Here is a 15,691-nt window from a genome sequence, read left to right on the forward strand (position 1 = left end):
TTTTTTTCATGTCTCTGGAGCAGTGGCCAGCAATTAAGCCCCGCCCCCTGCATTTGGCTCCGGCCACTTATTCTGCTGCCACTGAAGTAAGCAGTAGTAATGTATATATATGTACATAATGTATATATATAAAAATATAATATAGACACATCAGGCAGGCCGATGTGTTTGTGTGTGTGTATATATATATATATGTTAAAATATATACATATACGTGTATACATATGCATGTGTATGTAAAATATGTGTGTGTGTGTGTATATATATATATATATATATATATATACCTCCCAACATGACCCATTCCAGGAGGGACAAAATGCTCTGTTCCTAGACTTCCCTCTTAATTTATGATTGCAGCCACCTGTGTTGAACTAGGTAATTAAAAAAAAAAAAAAAAAAAGGTGTTTCACCACAGGTGACGGCAGTCACAAATTAAGAGGGGAGTCCAGGAGCAGAGCTTTTTGTCCGTCCTGAAATGGGTCATGTTGGGAGGTATGTACAGTGGTGGCCAAAATTGCAGACACTTTTTGAAATTTGAATGCTTATATAAACTGTTACACTTCATGTAGTGCAATGATTCATATATCAAATGAAAGGAAATGTAATGCTGAATTCAACACGATAAACAGAGGTCAAATATTTACATTACAAGGGAAGTTATGCAGTGAAAACAACACTTTGGGTGAAAATTCCTGTGTTGTTCCTTATGATGTTACTGTCCTATCAGTATTTCGTTGGGTATCCTTTATTTTTCATTGTAGGATGATGTCAATGTACTTTCTGCTATTCATTGTGCCATCTATGACATAAAGGCGGCCTACAGCATCTGCTGTCATACATGCCCAGATCATAACACTTGTAGGATTCTGTTATCGCTTGAATGCAATCTGGATGTACCTCTTCCCCAATGCGACGTCTCACGTTTTCTCCCATCACTACCAAATATCGATATCTTAGTTTCGTCACTCCATATCACTTGTTTCCGCTACCTTCTGTCCATGCAATGTGTTCTTTTGCCCACTGTATAAGTTTCTGCCAATGCTTTTATTCAGCAATGGCTTTTTTCGGAGAATCCTACCTTTTAGGCCAACCTCCGTAAAGCTGGCCACACATCTAAATATTATCTGTCCAACCAGCCAACTAGTTGATTCGTTGGAATGAAAATCTGGTAAGGAATACAATCAGCAATTTGCTCCCAAACACTGGAAAATGGACTAAAACTGTTGTTTGAACAAATAGTTGAGATCAAACATTTAACAAACTTGTTTGAATTACCATTTTCATCTGTTTTCTGGCATTTAGGAGCAAATTGCTGATCATTATTTACTCCCATACGTTACCAGATTTTCATTCCAACCAATCAACAAGTTGGCTGGTTGGATGTAAGTTGGTCTAGTGTGTGGCCAGCTTTAGTCTTCTCCGTACCGTTCTTGCACTGACAAAAACACCAGTTGCACTCAGTTTACTGCTAAAGGCCGCAGATGACATCCATCTGTCCCTGACGCAAACTTGTTTTATTCTCCTATCATCAACAGCAGTTGTGCACTTATTCCGGCCTTTTCCTTTTGTATAGATTGTGTTTCCTGATAGCGTAAACAAAACTTTCATACTCCTGATGTTGTCACATTCCCACCAACTTATTTTGCAATTGCTGCATACGAAAGACCATTTTCACGTAACACCACAATCCTGGATTTCTTCCTGGGTGACCAGTCACCACTTTGCCTGGATGACATTATTGTATTTATTTTTTACCCTGTCAATAGTACTAAACAATACACACAAACATCCAACCGTAATTGCACTTCAGTAACCAACTTTATTCTGCAAAATGAAAACGCCAAACTGACCTCTCACCAGGGCCGGTTCTCCCGTTACGCATGGTACGCAGCTGCGTAAGGCGCCACATAGTGAAGGACGCCTCAGCTGCGTACCATGCGGGCCGCGGTGCAGACTGTGTCTCTGTGACACAGCTGCACCGCGTGTGTAGCGCTGACCGGACGGAGTTCGGTCAGTGCTACACAGCACAAACACACAGCCGCCGGCGCTGGCAGCTGTGTGCTTGCTTTAGCAGCTGATGAGTCAGACAGACTCTCATCGGCTGCTGCTCCCACTGCCGGACATCTTCCGGCTCCCGCAGTGGGTAATGGGAGTGACGTCATGACGTGACATCACTCCCATAATGCAAAGCGGCGGACGGAGGAGCTGGTATCGGCGGCGGGACCAGGAGCGTGTTTCAGGTTTTTAATTTTCATTACGTCTCTACTGCGGGGGCACTACAAGGGAGGATTACTAGGGAGGGAATACTACTTATGACACTACAGGGGGTAATACTACTGGGGGGCACTACAAGGGGGGATTACTACTGGGGACACTACAGGGGGTAATACTACTGGGGGCACTACAAGGGGGGATTACTACTGGGGATACTACTACTGGGGGCAATACAACTGGGGACACTACAGGGGGTAATACTACTGGGGGCACTACAGGGGGGAATACTACTGGGGGCACTACAAGGGGGGGGATTACTACTGGGGGCACTACAAAGGGGGATTATTACTGAGGGCACTACAAGGGGGGATTACTACTAGGGGCACTACAAGGGGGGGGGGGGGACCACTACTGGGGGCACTATATAAAGGGCACTGCATAGTGGGTACCACTACTGGGGGAACTGCATAGGGGGGAGTACTACTGGGGAACTATATAAGGGGAATACTACTGGGGGCACTGCACAGGGGGGACCACTACTGGGGGCACTGCATAGGGGGGACCACTACTGGGGACACTGCATAGGGGGTACCACTACTGGGGGCACTGCATAGGGGGACTACTACTGGGGGCACAAGGGACACTGCACAGGGGGGACCACTACCAGTGGCACTGTAAAAGGGGCACTGCATAGAGGGGCGCCAAAAAATATACTTGCTTACCCAAAAATTTGGGCTAGGGCCGGCCCTGCCTCTCACCTGCTCATAAATGGCAGCTGATTGGTCCTCAGAACAACGATTCCGATTGGCTGGTAGTAGCTGTTACTACAATCCGCTTCTTGAATCTGATTGAAAGTAACATAACTTCCCTTGTAATGCAAATATGTGACATCCTGTTTAGTTTGTTAAATTTAGCATTAAATTTCCTTTCATTTGATATATGAATCATTGCACTGAGTGAAGTGAAAGTTCTTATAACCATTCATTCAAGTGTGTGTGTGCGTGTGTGTGTATATATATATATATATATATACTTTTATTGATAGAGGCCCCACATGTTCCTTAATTTGGCCCTGCCAGTTAGTGTGATCAGCCCTGGGTAGATAGGCATGGCAGAGTGTTATATGCTCTGTGACACATCTGGTGTAGAGCTGTATGCAAGTCCCAGCATGTAGCTGGAGGGCGGCTGGTTGCTTTGGCTGCCTGTGAATGGGAATGGTCGCTGACTAGCCGTGTGCCGGCGGCGCTGTACAGGAATGATGATAACTGACTGTGCCTGCAGCGGGCGGCGGCAGTACTAGTAGCCGTCCGAGAGAGGTGTACTAATAACGCAGCAGCAGCAGCGTACGCGCTGAGGGTGGGCGGCTGTTCCCGCCGTTACGTGACGTCAGCACGCAGTGCGTCTCCGAATGAAAGGAAACAAACCCCGGAGATTACTGAGCTGTTTGTGGCGGACGGGTGACAGCGGCGCTGGGAGGGCAGCGGGTGAGTCCCGAGTGCGGGGAGACGGCGCGGGCGGGAGCTGGAGCGCCACTGTGTACAGGTCTCCGGCCCCGCTTTCCGCCAAGGCCAATTAGTTTCCTGTGCCCCCAGCCGGGGCCCATTGTGACATAGGGGTGCTGGGGTCCGGTGGTAGGAGGCCGCCGGCAAGGGCGGCGTATGAGCTGTGTGGGGCAGCAGGGATCGGTCTGTGCTGTGTGCCTGGGCTGTTGGCTGTATATGGAGACTCAGTGCTTCTATAGGGGGTATGCCAGTGCAGGGTAATGTAATTCGGGTTATGGCTGTGCACCCACTGCTATGATGACTGTTTTTGTGTTACATGTGTGGTAAGTACGTGGTAGTGATAGATTATTGTGCTAGGTAGTTACATCTGTGTATTACATGTAATGCTTTGAGCAGGGCCAGATTGAGGCTTGTGGGGGCTCAGGGGCAACTACGTTGTGGGGACCCCCCTACAATAAAATTGACACTCTACGCCTCTTTGCCTCCTCCCTAATAAGCACCACAATACCCCACAGCATCTCCTTGTATAGTACATAGTGCCTGCAGAGCTGTAGCTAGACTTTTTGGTGCCCTGTGCCAGAAAGAGCCTTTTTTGCCCCCCTCATTTTTCAAAGGGACATGATGCACCCAAAAAAGGGGTATTGCCTCATGGGGAAGTGCCAGGGAAGAGAGAGGGGAGGCCAGGAGATGATGGGGATAAAATAAGAGGAAGCCACAAGTAAGAATGATAATAAACAGAAGTTTGACAGGCCCAAACATCGCCCCCTGAACTGTGATGCCCTGTGCGATGGCACCGGCCGCACTACCCTAGCTATGGCCCTGAGTTCCTGAGAGTACTCCCCTCCGAGCCTGTGTTCAACTTCTGCATGTGCACACAGCGGGCGCAGCTACCTAGTCCCCTCGTCTGAGTCAGATGTGCCGCTCAGTGCTGTGTGCACTCACTGTGCATGCATGCAGAACAGCCATGTCATCCCCCGTCTGGGAATAGGTGCCGCTGGACACCTATTCTTATAAATTAAAGGCTTACGCCGACCCTGTGAGGGGGCCCCATGGCTACCGCCCCTGCCAAGCCCCCCTTAATCAGGCCCTGGCTTTGAGTCTCTTGGACCATCCTTCCTGCCTGTCCCATGAGGTTGTTACATTTCCATGTACAAATACATAAATTAATGTAGTGTTGCTAATGTGCATCTTGAGTTTTAATATGTTTAAAAAAATGCTTTGCAAACACTAGTGGGTTCATAACCGAAGTTAGGCTATAGGGGGTTGTGCTGTCATTTGAGGCACTAAGGATATGAAATAACTGGGCTATGCCACATGTATAGAAGTGTGTTATACTCACCATTACTTTTGAAATATCAACAACAGGTAAGTACAGTCAGGTGCATAAATATTGGGACATTGACAGAATTTTCATATTTTGGCCTCTATTCACCACCACAATAGCTTTGAAATGAAACAAACAAGATGTGCTTTAACTGCAGACTTTCAGTTTTAATTTGAGGGTAATTACATCCAAATCAGGTAAACGGTGTAGGAATTGCAGCAGTTTCTATGTGTGCCTCCCACTTTTTAAGGGGCCAAAAGTAATGGGACTATCAACTCAAAAGCTATTTCATGGACAGGTGTGGGCTATTCCCTCATTATTTCATTATCAATTAAGCAGGTAAAAGGTCTGGAGTTGATTCTAGGTGTGACATTTGCATTTGGAATCAGTTGCTGTCGACTCTCAATATGAGATCCAAAGAGCTGTCACTATCAGTGAAGCAAGCCATCATTAGGCTGAAAAATCAAAACAAACACATCAGAGAGTAGTGTTCCCGCTAGGCTGTTTTAGCGGGGCGCGGCGCCCTGCCCTCCTTCTGGAGGGCAAAAAGCACCCTGCCCTCCAGGAGGAGGGCAAAAAGCGCCCTGCCCTAACAGCCTGCGGGAGCCGTTCTCACCCGTGGGACGCAGTGTCCCGCGGGTGGACAAACATGTGGTGGCCCGGTCACCGCCGGGGAATAGACGCCGGGTGCATGCGCCCGGCGTCTATTCTCCCTTTCTGCAGCGCTTGAGGGCTGCCCGGCATGTCCGTAAGCGCCGGGCACGCCCCCAAGTATGACGAAAAGGGGGACGTGTCTTATAGACATGCCCCGTTTTCGTAACCACGCCCCCTTTTCGGACGTGCGCCGGCGCCCTGCCTGCCGCCGGAGCTAGAGGGAACACTAAGAGAGATAGCAAAAACATTAGGTGCGGCCATATCTACTGTTTGGAACATTCTTAAGAAAAAGAACGAATCGGAGAGCTCAGCAACGCCAAATGACCCGGAAGACCACGGAAAACAACTGTGGTAGATGACAGAAGAATTATTTCCCTGGTGCAGAAAAACCCCTTCACAACAGTTGGCCAAATCAAGAGCACACTCCAGGAGGTAGGTGTATATGTGTCAGTCAACAATCAAGAGAAGACTTCACAAGAGTGAATATAGAGGGTTCACCACAAGATGTAAACCATTGGTGAGCTACAAAAACAGGAAGACCAGATTAGAGTTCGCCAAATAACATCTAAAAAATCCATTACAGTTCTGGAACAACATCCTATGGACAGATGAGCCAAAGATCAACTTGTACCAGAATGATGGGAAGAGAAGAGTATGGAGAAGGAAAGGAACTGCTCATGATCCAAAGCATACCACCTCATCAGTGAAGCATGGTGGTGGTAGTGTCATGGTGTGGGCATGTATGGCTGCCAATGGAACTGGTTCCCTTGTATTGATGATGTGACTGCTGACAAAAGCAGCAGAATGAATTCTGAAGTGTTTCGGGCAATATTATATGCTCATATTCAGTCAAATGCTTCAGAACTCATTGGACGGCGCTTTACAGTTCAGATGGACAATGACACGAAGCATACTGCAAAAGCAACCAAAGAGTTTTTTTAATGCTAAAAAGTGGAATGTTATGCAATGGCCAAGTCAATCCCCTGACCTGAATCCGACTGAGCATGCATTTCACTTGATGAAGACAAAACTGAAGGGAAAATGCCCCAAGAACAAGCAGGAACTGAAGACATTTGCAGTAGAGGCCTGGCAGAGCATCACCAGGAATGAAACCCAGCGTCTGGTGATGTCTATGCGTTCCAGACTTCAGGCTGTAATTGCCTGCAATGGATTTGTAGTGTTCACTCTAGCTCCGGTGCGAGGCAGGGCGTCGGAGCTAGAGAGGGCATGTTCGCGTGTGGCCAAGAAAGGGGCGTGGTCATTGAAAAGGGGGCGTGTGTATAAGACGCGTCCCCTTTTCGTCACTCTTGGGGGCGTGCCTGGCACTTATGGACACGCCGGGCAGCCCCCAAGCCCTGCAGACAGGGAGAATAGATGCCGGGCGCATGCGCCCGGCGTCTATTCTCCGGCGGTGACCGGGTCACCGCACATTTCACCCGCGGGTGAAGACAGTTCCCGCAGGCTGTTAGGGCAGGGCGCTTTCTGCCCTCCTTCTGGAGGGAAGGGCGCTTTTTGCCTTCCAGAAAGAGGGCAAGGCGCCGCGCCCCGCTAAAACAGCCTAGCTAGATTTGCAACAAAGTATTAAAAAGTGAAAGTTCGATTTAGGATTGTTTAGTTTGTCCTATTACTTTTGGCCCCTTAAAAAGTGGGAAGCACATATAGAAACCGTTGTAATTCCTACACCGTTCACCTGATTTGGATGTAATTACCCTCAAATTCAATCTGAAAGTCTGCAGTTAAAGCACATCTTGTTTGTTTAATTTCAAAGCCATTGTGGTGGTGAATAGAGGCCAAAATTTGAAATTTATGTCAATGTCCTAATATTTATGCACCTGACTGTATATAGCATAGGTAGAAACACTATAACAGAATGGTAGGACAAGTAATGGCAAGGGTTGCTCAACTTGCTGTAGCTTCAAGGAGCAAGTAGTGGTGAGTGGCAGGAAAGGAATGAGTAATACCATTTTCACACAGAAAAACCTCAAAAATCCAGCATTTGATTCACAGGTTTTTGTTTTTTTGCCGGTCCCCGCCTGTACCTCCCTTCGCAGAAAAGCAAAGTGCCGGGTCAAGTATTTCTACCCGATAATTTGTGGACTAAACCAGGTATTCACGGCACTTTGAACCTGGCAAAAATCCAGAGTTGAAATCTCTGGAATTTTGACCCTTTCACACAGAAAAAGGACCTGTGTTGATCTGCAAATTACCGGGTCCACATGCTTGACCTGGCAATTTGATTTTCTGTATGAAAGTGGTATTAAATACTGAATGATCCTGTACCCAACATATGAGTGGGCAAACAGTGTTGGTCACTGATGGAGGTGAGGGGGGTGGGACTAGAGTGGAACCCTGGTGACATGGACAGTGCTATGAGAAGGGGGGCATTACCATTAAGTGCTTACATACTGAGTTGGCACTGCCTGTAAGTGCTTGCTTACAAGAGGGGATACATAGTTGAAAGAATAGCTTGGAAGGAAACCAGGTTACTGGGTAGAGCCGATAAGTTATGAGGACAACTGGTAAGCTTTACTAAGAAGGTGTGTTTTAAAGTTGGGGAGACTAGTTGATAGAGTGCATGCCGGCTTGAGGCTCGTGTGGCCGAACAGGGGTGCCACCACATAGTGCACCCCTCCCAACCATCCTGATTTCAGTGTGTGTAGTGTCCCGCGGTTGGGAGGTTGGACACTGCCACAGCTGTGGGGGGTGGTGCCGGACCCCGGAGAAGAGGAATGGATGCCGCGTGGCATCCATTTAGTGCAGGAAGAGGGTTTGGGGTAGCCTAGCTACTGAAGGAATGCTGGGCTCGCCCCCAGCCTGACCTTAAATGGGAGGCGTGCCATACGAGCATGTTCCCAAATAGCGGTATTCAGGCTTTGCCGCGCACAGTGTTAACGGGCGCCTCAGTCCCGTTCTGCACAAGGCAAGGCTTCTCCTGGAGCCGGCACTGATAGTGAATTTATGGAATGACTAATTCATTGGTAGAGGGGAAGGGAAAGATTGTGTCAGTGTTTAATTTTGCCAATTAAAAGTAATCGTCAACATTTTTGAGGACTAAATTGTAACATTAATATAAATGTTTTAATAACAAAAATTACACCAAAATCTGTGTTCAATTTCAAATAAGCGACTAAGACTAAATTTTAATTCCCTGTCAAAATTAACACTGGTTCTAACAAACATAAGGAATTAATTTGTGTATCAAATTCTTAGCATACTGAGGTTACTAAACACATAATGTAGTTAAAGGTATGCTGACTTCAAGTTCTCATGGGAATCTTATAGAAAAGTTCTTCAATAAAATCCATTACAGTATCATTAAACTGTTTGCAAAAATTATTACTGAACATTGCTTAATATTAGACTAAAATGAAAACTGAGGTCCACTGACTAAATCTTGACTAAAACAAAGCAAATGCCGGCCAATTACTATGATCTCTGCATTTTACACCAGGAAGAAGAGAAAAAAAAAACTACTAGGTTGTAATGGGGTCACGAGAGGTCCAGATGCTTGACACAAATAACTAGATTATGGACCCTGATTGCATGGATCGCAATTGCAACAGGCCGGTTGTTACGTACTGCGCAATGCCTGCACGTGCGCAGCGATCGCACTGTGATTAGGAAAGCAGACAGATATCCATCGCAGAGTGAGTGACAGGCCGTGAGCGTTTGGGGATGGTGACGGGGAGTATTTGCAGAAACGCAGGCGTGCCTGTCAGCTTGAGTGATGTTGGATGGACATGCATAAATTAGCCCCTGCGATTGCCTACGCAGCTTGAGTACTCACTGCGTGTGACGAGACTTGCAAATTCTGAGACAGGTCAGACCCTGCTGTAGATGTATACACAGCACTACAAGGTATTACAGGTGTGAGAAAGCAGTAGTGGGCGTCTCTATGCTGGTTGAGCGGTGGCAGACATTAGCATATTTACACAGCTTCATTGAATGCAATTACGCAGTTGCGATCCGTGCTTAATCGGGCCCCATGTCCAGTTTGGCGACTTGCGTGTTTGGACCAATAACCTGTTGGTTTACCATTGCAACTTTTTATATGTAGGTTTTAGAAAAATCCTCAGGTATTTTGGAAGAGTTCCATTTTTGTCTACCCTAGGCAGTTTTGAAACTTGACTGTTTGATATGCAGTTCCCTGTGGTATATGTAATTAAGCAAGTACACTTTTGTAGTCGAAGCGCCTTTAAGCTCTTTGTTATGTTTATGTTGAAGGGAACTCTTAAGGTGCGTACACACTAGGCGATCAGGAAAGACAGTACGATTACGACATCGTAATCGTACCGTCGTTCCTGATCCCCTGTAGTGTCTGCACTGAACGATCAGTCGTTCAGTGCAGGCACTGTCCATCATTCCTGAACATGCCAATCTGTCGTTATCGTCAGATTGTGCTGCATGTTCAGACGTTTCCGACAATGTCGGAAACGACCAGCAGGAGTGGGGGCATCGCTGGTCGTTTCCGACATAAAAGTGCACGATTACTGAGCGACTGCACGATTACGATGTTGTAATCGTGCAGTTGCTCAGTAATATCACCCAATGTGTACCCACCTTTATTTATGGCTCTTTGTTTTATTAGTTTCTAACATTTAATCCTCTTCTCTTTTTTTTTTTACTTTGTGGCCTCGTTAATTATCATGTTTATATTTAGTCTATTTACAGAATTCATAGACTGGTTTTTATGCAAGGTCCTGTGGAAACCTGTACAAAGATTTCTTTAAAATTCATGATAGGACATATTGAGTAATTTAAAATATTTGAAAATTGAATATATGTATTTGTTTTTTTTTCTTCAGACCTTCGTTTACAGCCTTTATCAAACTTGTTTTCGAGTGAGTTTCAAAACATGTCAGGCTCTGCAAGGCAGAAAAAAGGATCTCTGCAGCAACATAAATGTTGTTTCTGCAGGTCAAACAGAGACAAGGAATGTGGGCAGTTGCTTATGTCCAATAACCAGAAGGTGGCAGCACATCGTAGATGTCTGGTAGGTATCAAACTCACACTCAAAGGTGGCAATTATTGTTTATATCATGGGTGCAATTCAATTACCGGCACAGCGATGTAGCCCAGGATGAGTGCCTAGAACTATTTAATTGACTGCATTGATGCGGGCAATTGAATAGCTGCGGACACTCATCCTGGGAGCTACATCGCCGCGCTAGGAATTGTATCCCCTCCCCCTTAACCAGCAGAAATGCTTAATCTGTGGTAATTGCATTTGCTTTATAATATTTTGTTGCTATATTTGGTCTACTCAGATTTCTAAATAGGTGTGATTCGTTTGTTGGTAGTTTCTGTCTAAACTGGGACTGTTCGCTGTGACAATTGAATAGCTCCTGTGCAGTTTAGATGAGAGCTTCCAGCAATTGAATCTACCCCATAAAGTCTAAAACTATTCACAGTTTACTATAATATGGGCACTGTCTTTTAGATATTTTATTTCAAATCAATAGACACCACCTTTAATGTGGTTTGACATTACTGTATGCTGTAATTGCAGTACAATATACTTGCCTATGAATCTGTTTGTTTAACTGTGCATTAAACAATATGGTCTTGACCTGCAAACGTAGCTTTATAGTTAGTGCCTTTGAGCTTGCAGTCGTATTTATCTGTTCCTTTGAAACCATATGAAGAGGAATCCAAATTTGTGCATATGCAAATAATAATGGGTAAGAGGCAATAGTTATGTTGATAGTGGCTCATACATATTTATTTAAAACCTAATCATCAATTGTAATACAATAACTTTTGTATGTTTAGCAGATTATTTGAGTCCTGTTCTTGCAGCATAGTGTACTATATACTTAATGAGTGTCACCATAGAACTTCATTGTATTTTACTAAGCTTTTGTGCTTTGGGAATTAAAGCAAAGTGTACACTTGTCAGAAAGTGAGTGCGCAGATTCATTCACTTCATTTATTTTCTGCCTTTGAAAATGAGCACCTAGTGCAGGGGTTCTGTATCGCTAATAGCCCTTTCAGACATGAGACTGTTACTTCCCAGGTCTATCAACCCTGGAAATTCCCAGGTCTTAGCCTGAGACTCCCATTCACTCTACACCAAAAACCCGGTGTGGATTTAAAGGGGAGGCTTTTTTTATTCACAGTAATGACATAATATAAAATTCAGCATTTTTAGAGTAAAGGCCACAATTTGTTTCCAATTTTTTTTTTTTATTATTTTTTTTTATTGAAAACCAATAATTTTTTTACAATATAAGAAAATTATGAATATAACCTCTAGAAAGTTTCGTCCTATACATAGACAACATTTTCACACAAGTTAAACCTAAAATAATACACACTTTGTTTGCTCCCCTGTCATGTGGTCTGGGTGCCTGCATTTGATGTCATATGCAGGTGCACAAAACAGCCAATAATACCACTTTCAGACAGAAAAATCCCTAAAACCTGGGTTTTTCCCATATCTTTCAACCTGGGAATTTGCTCCTAACCCCCTTTCACACAGCACATAATTCCCGGGAAATTCCCGGGTCGACCTCTTTCACACAGAACCCAGATTATTCCTGCAATATACAGTGTGTCATAATAAATGGACAGCTTTTATGGCACACAGATGAGGTCATGAAAAGTGCAGCCCGTGCACTGCCATCTCAGCCAATAAGCGCTGCTCACTATGCCTGGAGTAGAAAAACCCGGGTCGGCACCTTTCAGACAGCAGCCAAACCGTGTAAGACCGGGAGAAACCCAGATAAATTCCTGGGTCGAAGTACCGGGAATTAGGTCCCGTGTTGACCATTTCAGACAGAAAAAAAACCCGGGTCGACCCGGCTAGAGCCGGAAAATTACCGGGTTCTTTTCTCTGTCTGAAAGGGGTATAAGAAAGATTTCTTAAAACCCGGGTCTAAAATCCTGGGTTGGATGCATTCACACTAGAGGCTACCTTGGTTGCACCCGGGAAAAATCCTGGTACAGAGCCGGGTCAAGTCCCGGGTCGTTTCTGTTCACACACAGCAAAAGCCTGGTTTGATGCATGTTCACGACCAAAAACCTAGGTTTTTGCTGATGTCTGAATGGGGTATAACAATTCATGTTTTGTGTATTTGGAAGCAGGTCTGCAAAATACATTAACTCGCCTGTAAATAATTAAGGAAATGATCAAAACACCCACCTGTTGGGGGTACTTTAGGATTAGGGCGGAGAACCACTATTAGTGAGGTTAAGAATGCATTTTATGGCATTACCACTTTTTGCTTCATCTGGTAAACATTAAAATTTAAACATTACCTCCCAGCTCCATTAGATAGCTGATTGCAGAGTGTAGATGTATAGTTCCATTGTCGAATGGCATCTAGAAGATAAGTCAGGGTTTGCAAAATACGCACTATAGCACGTTTTTACGCGCTACAGGAAACTGGGGACCCAGATTTAAAAACTGATCGGGTCCTGTAGGACCCGCTGGCTCTGTTTGTGCACCCCCAGCCAATGGCTGTGCTGCGGCGTCTCCCCCCACCCAGTATTGCTTGCTCCCAACCTCTTCCTTCCCCCAGTAGTGCCCTAGCTGCTAACAACTCTTTTCCCCTATATGCCTCCCATACTGCCCCTGCCGCTATCTACACTTGCCCCCTCTCTACCACCAGTGCTGCCCCAGCTGCTATCCTGACCCAGCTCTGCCCCTAATCCCCTCCTTGCCCCCCCAGTACTGCCTTAGCTGCTATCTATCCTGACCACTCCCTACACCCAGCACTGCTTGTCCCTAACCTCCTCCTTGCCCGCAGTACTGCCCCAGCTGCTAACTACCCTCGCCACCTCCTTACTCCAAGTACTGCTTGCCGCTAACCCCCACCGTACCCCCAAGTACTGCACCAGCTATCTACCATTGCCCCTCACACAATCCTGCCCCTAGTACCCTCCATGCCCCCCAGCACTGTCACATCAACTGTCTGCACTTACCCCTCCCTACCCCCAGCCCTGGCTGCCCTTACTCCCCTATAGCTGCAGCTCTATCCCAACTTCTCCCTGCCTTTACCCCCAGCTCTACCCCAACTGCTATATACCCCCCAGCACAGTCCCAACTGGTGCCTGCCCTCAACTCCCATAATATGTAATGGGACCCAGAAAAAGTGGTGTAGGACCCCAGTTCTTTAAAGTGAGGGGTCCCTGGGACCCACAATTTTTTCCACTCACCGTGATCACTGTAAGTAGGTATACTGTAACCTCAGTAGCACTCCTTGAGTCCACTCAGCAAATCTCTGCAGAGTGAGCAGTTCTCTTTCAAACTTGCATCTGATTTTACAGAGCAAGTACACATTTTCTTGTGCACACATTCGTTTCCAAATGTTACGTGAATTCTACTCTGAACTTCGAATAATTGTGGCCTTGTATCCTGCATCCAATAAGTCTCTTGTAGCGTTTAAACATTGCTATGGCCATAATTTCATATGTATAAGTTCATGATTGTTTTGTATCTGAAGCATTAAGATTGTGGAATGAGCCAGCTGCTTTGTGGTTTGTACAGTTATGTACATTTACTAGTGTTACACAGTTGGATTACAAGTACTACATTTTATTTCCTTTAGCTGTTTTCTTCAGCACTTGTATCCTCACAGTCAGACAGTGAAAATCTTGGTGGGTTTTCCATAGACGATATACAGAAGGAACTGAGAAGGGGGAAAAAACTGGTATGTCTGTACTCGCAAGTAAAGTAAAATATCTAGTAATTGCTGAAATGACCTGTCATTTCTCTGCACGGCTATCGTCTGTAATGTGTATGGTGTTATAGTTATGTTTTCATGTTTGATTACTAATAAGTCTATGGCCCTAAAACATTGGCTTTTTATGTCCTGTAATTTTATTTTTGTCACATTTTAAGAATTGTTCCTTTTATATATTTCCAGTCAAACTCATAACTCTGATTTGTAAGAGGTTTTTGAACATTACATTTAAAATGTAAATTGTGTAAAACTTTTTAAATTTCCGAGCCCGTACAGCACTTCCTACAATGGGGTGTTTAAGGCGCTCAATGGAACTAATGCTGGGTCTCTGACTTGGTAACGTTCCGTAAAATCCTTTATTGGTGTGTGTGTGACCTGTTGGTGGGCCTATTGTACTTTGCAGAGCATGTGAAAGTAGTGCTATGACTGTATTTGTGTTCTGTGTAGATGTGCACGCTCTGCCACTGTCCTGGAGCAACAATCGGCTGTGACGTAAAGACCTGCCACAGGACCTATCATTATCACTGCGCTCTGCACGATAAAGCCCAGATACAGGAAAACCCATCACAAGGAATATACCTGTAAGAAAATAATTTCTGTTCTCAGATACAGAAACTTGTATCCCACCTTTGCTCAAATGTACTTCTAAACTCTGTATGCAGTACTTCAAAGATATTTGGATGTGCACATTCATTCAAAATAAAGCTATTATCGTATATTGATTACAAGTTATTGATGAAAAGGTAATATCCCCTAAATACACTTTTTTTTATTTTTTTTTAAAGAAAAAAGAACATTGCATATATAATTGATAAATTCAACAAACCTACTTAATGAAAATATGTATGTATTAGCAGCCAGCTCTAAGCACTGTGCATAATTGTGACTGGAGTTTATATCAAACAAATCTGCTTCTCAAATGCAAATGTAATGGAGCTCAGTGGATCTTAAATGGTACTTAATTTGTGTCAGATGAAACATTCACCATAAATCCTCTATTAGTCACATGTGATGGTGTTCTAAAGTTAATAAGATGTCCAGTGGCATATCTGTAATGGGTGCAGTGTGTGCAGGGCACACGGGCCCCGCACAAACTGCACCCATATTTTTTTTAAACTTGCCTGTCCGAGGTCCCGCGTCGGGTGTCACTGCTGCTCAGGAAACCAGAAAAATGGCCGCTGCGGCCATTTTCCGGTGTTATGCGCATTAGACTCCAGGCACACTCTAGTGCCCGCAGTCTACTAATGCTCCGGTGGCTGGCCAGCCGCGTCAGTCGGCTGCCAACCACCAGGGAGAGAGGAGGGGGC

General features: G+C 45.1%; 1 protein-coding gene across 2 annotated transcripts in view; it reads left to right on the forward strand.

Moving 5' to 3' along the window:
• Positions 1–430: 430 nt before the first annotated feature.
• PHF6 (PHD finger protein 6) overlaps positions 431–15,691 on the forward strand; it is a 31,331-nt gene continuing 16,070 nt past the window's right edge. The window contains exons 1-4 of one of the 2 annotated variants that reach the window (XM_088465844.1): positions 431–495; positions 10,503–10,690; positions 14,250–14,351; positions 14,832–14,965. In XM_088465844.1, the coding sequence (XP_088321970.1) occupies positions 486–495; positions 10,503–10,690; positions 14,250–14,351; positions 14,832–14,965 (434 nt within the window). In that variant the 5' untranslated portion in view covers positions 431–485. Of the gene's footprint in view, positions 496–3,586; positions 3,702–10,502; positions 10,691–14,249; positions 14,352–14,831; positions 14,966–15,691 lie in introns of those variants that run through there. The other variant, XM_088465843.1, reaches the window with a different exon arrangement.

Source organism: Taudactylus pleione, unplaced genomic scaffold (assembly GCF_031769625.1).
Source record: "Taudactylus pleione unplaced genomic scaffold, aTauple2 ptg000064l, whole genome shotgun sequence".
Taxonomy (NCBI): Eukaryota; Metazoa; Chordata; class Amphibia; order Anura; family Myobatrachidae; genus Taudactylus; species Taudactylus pleione.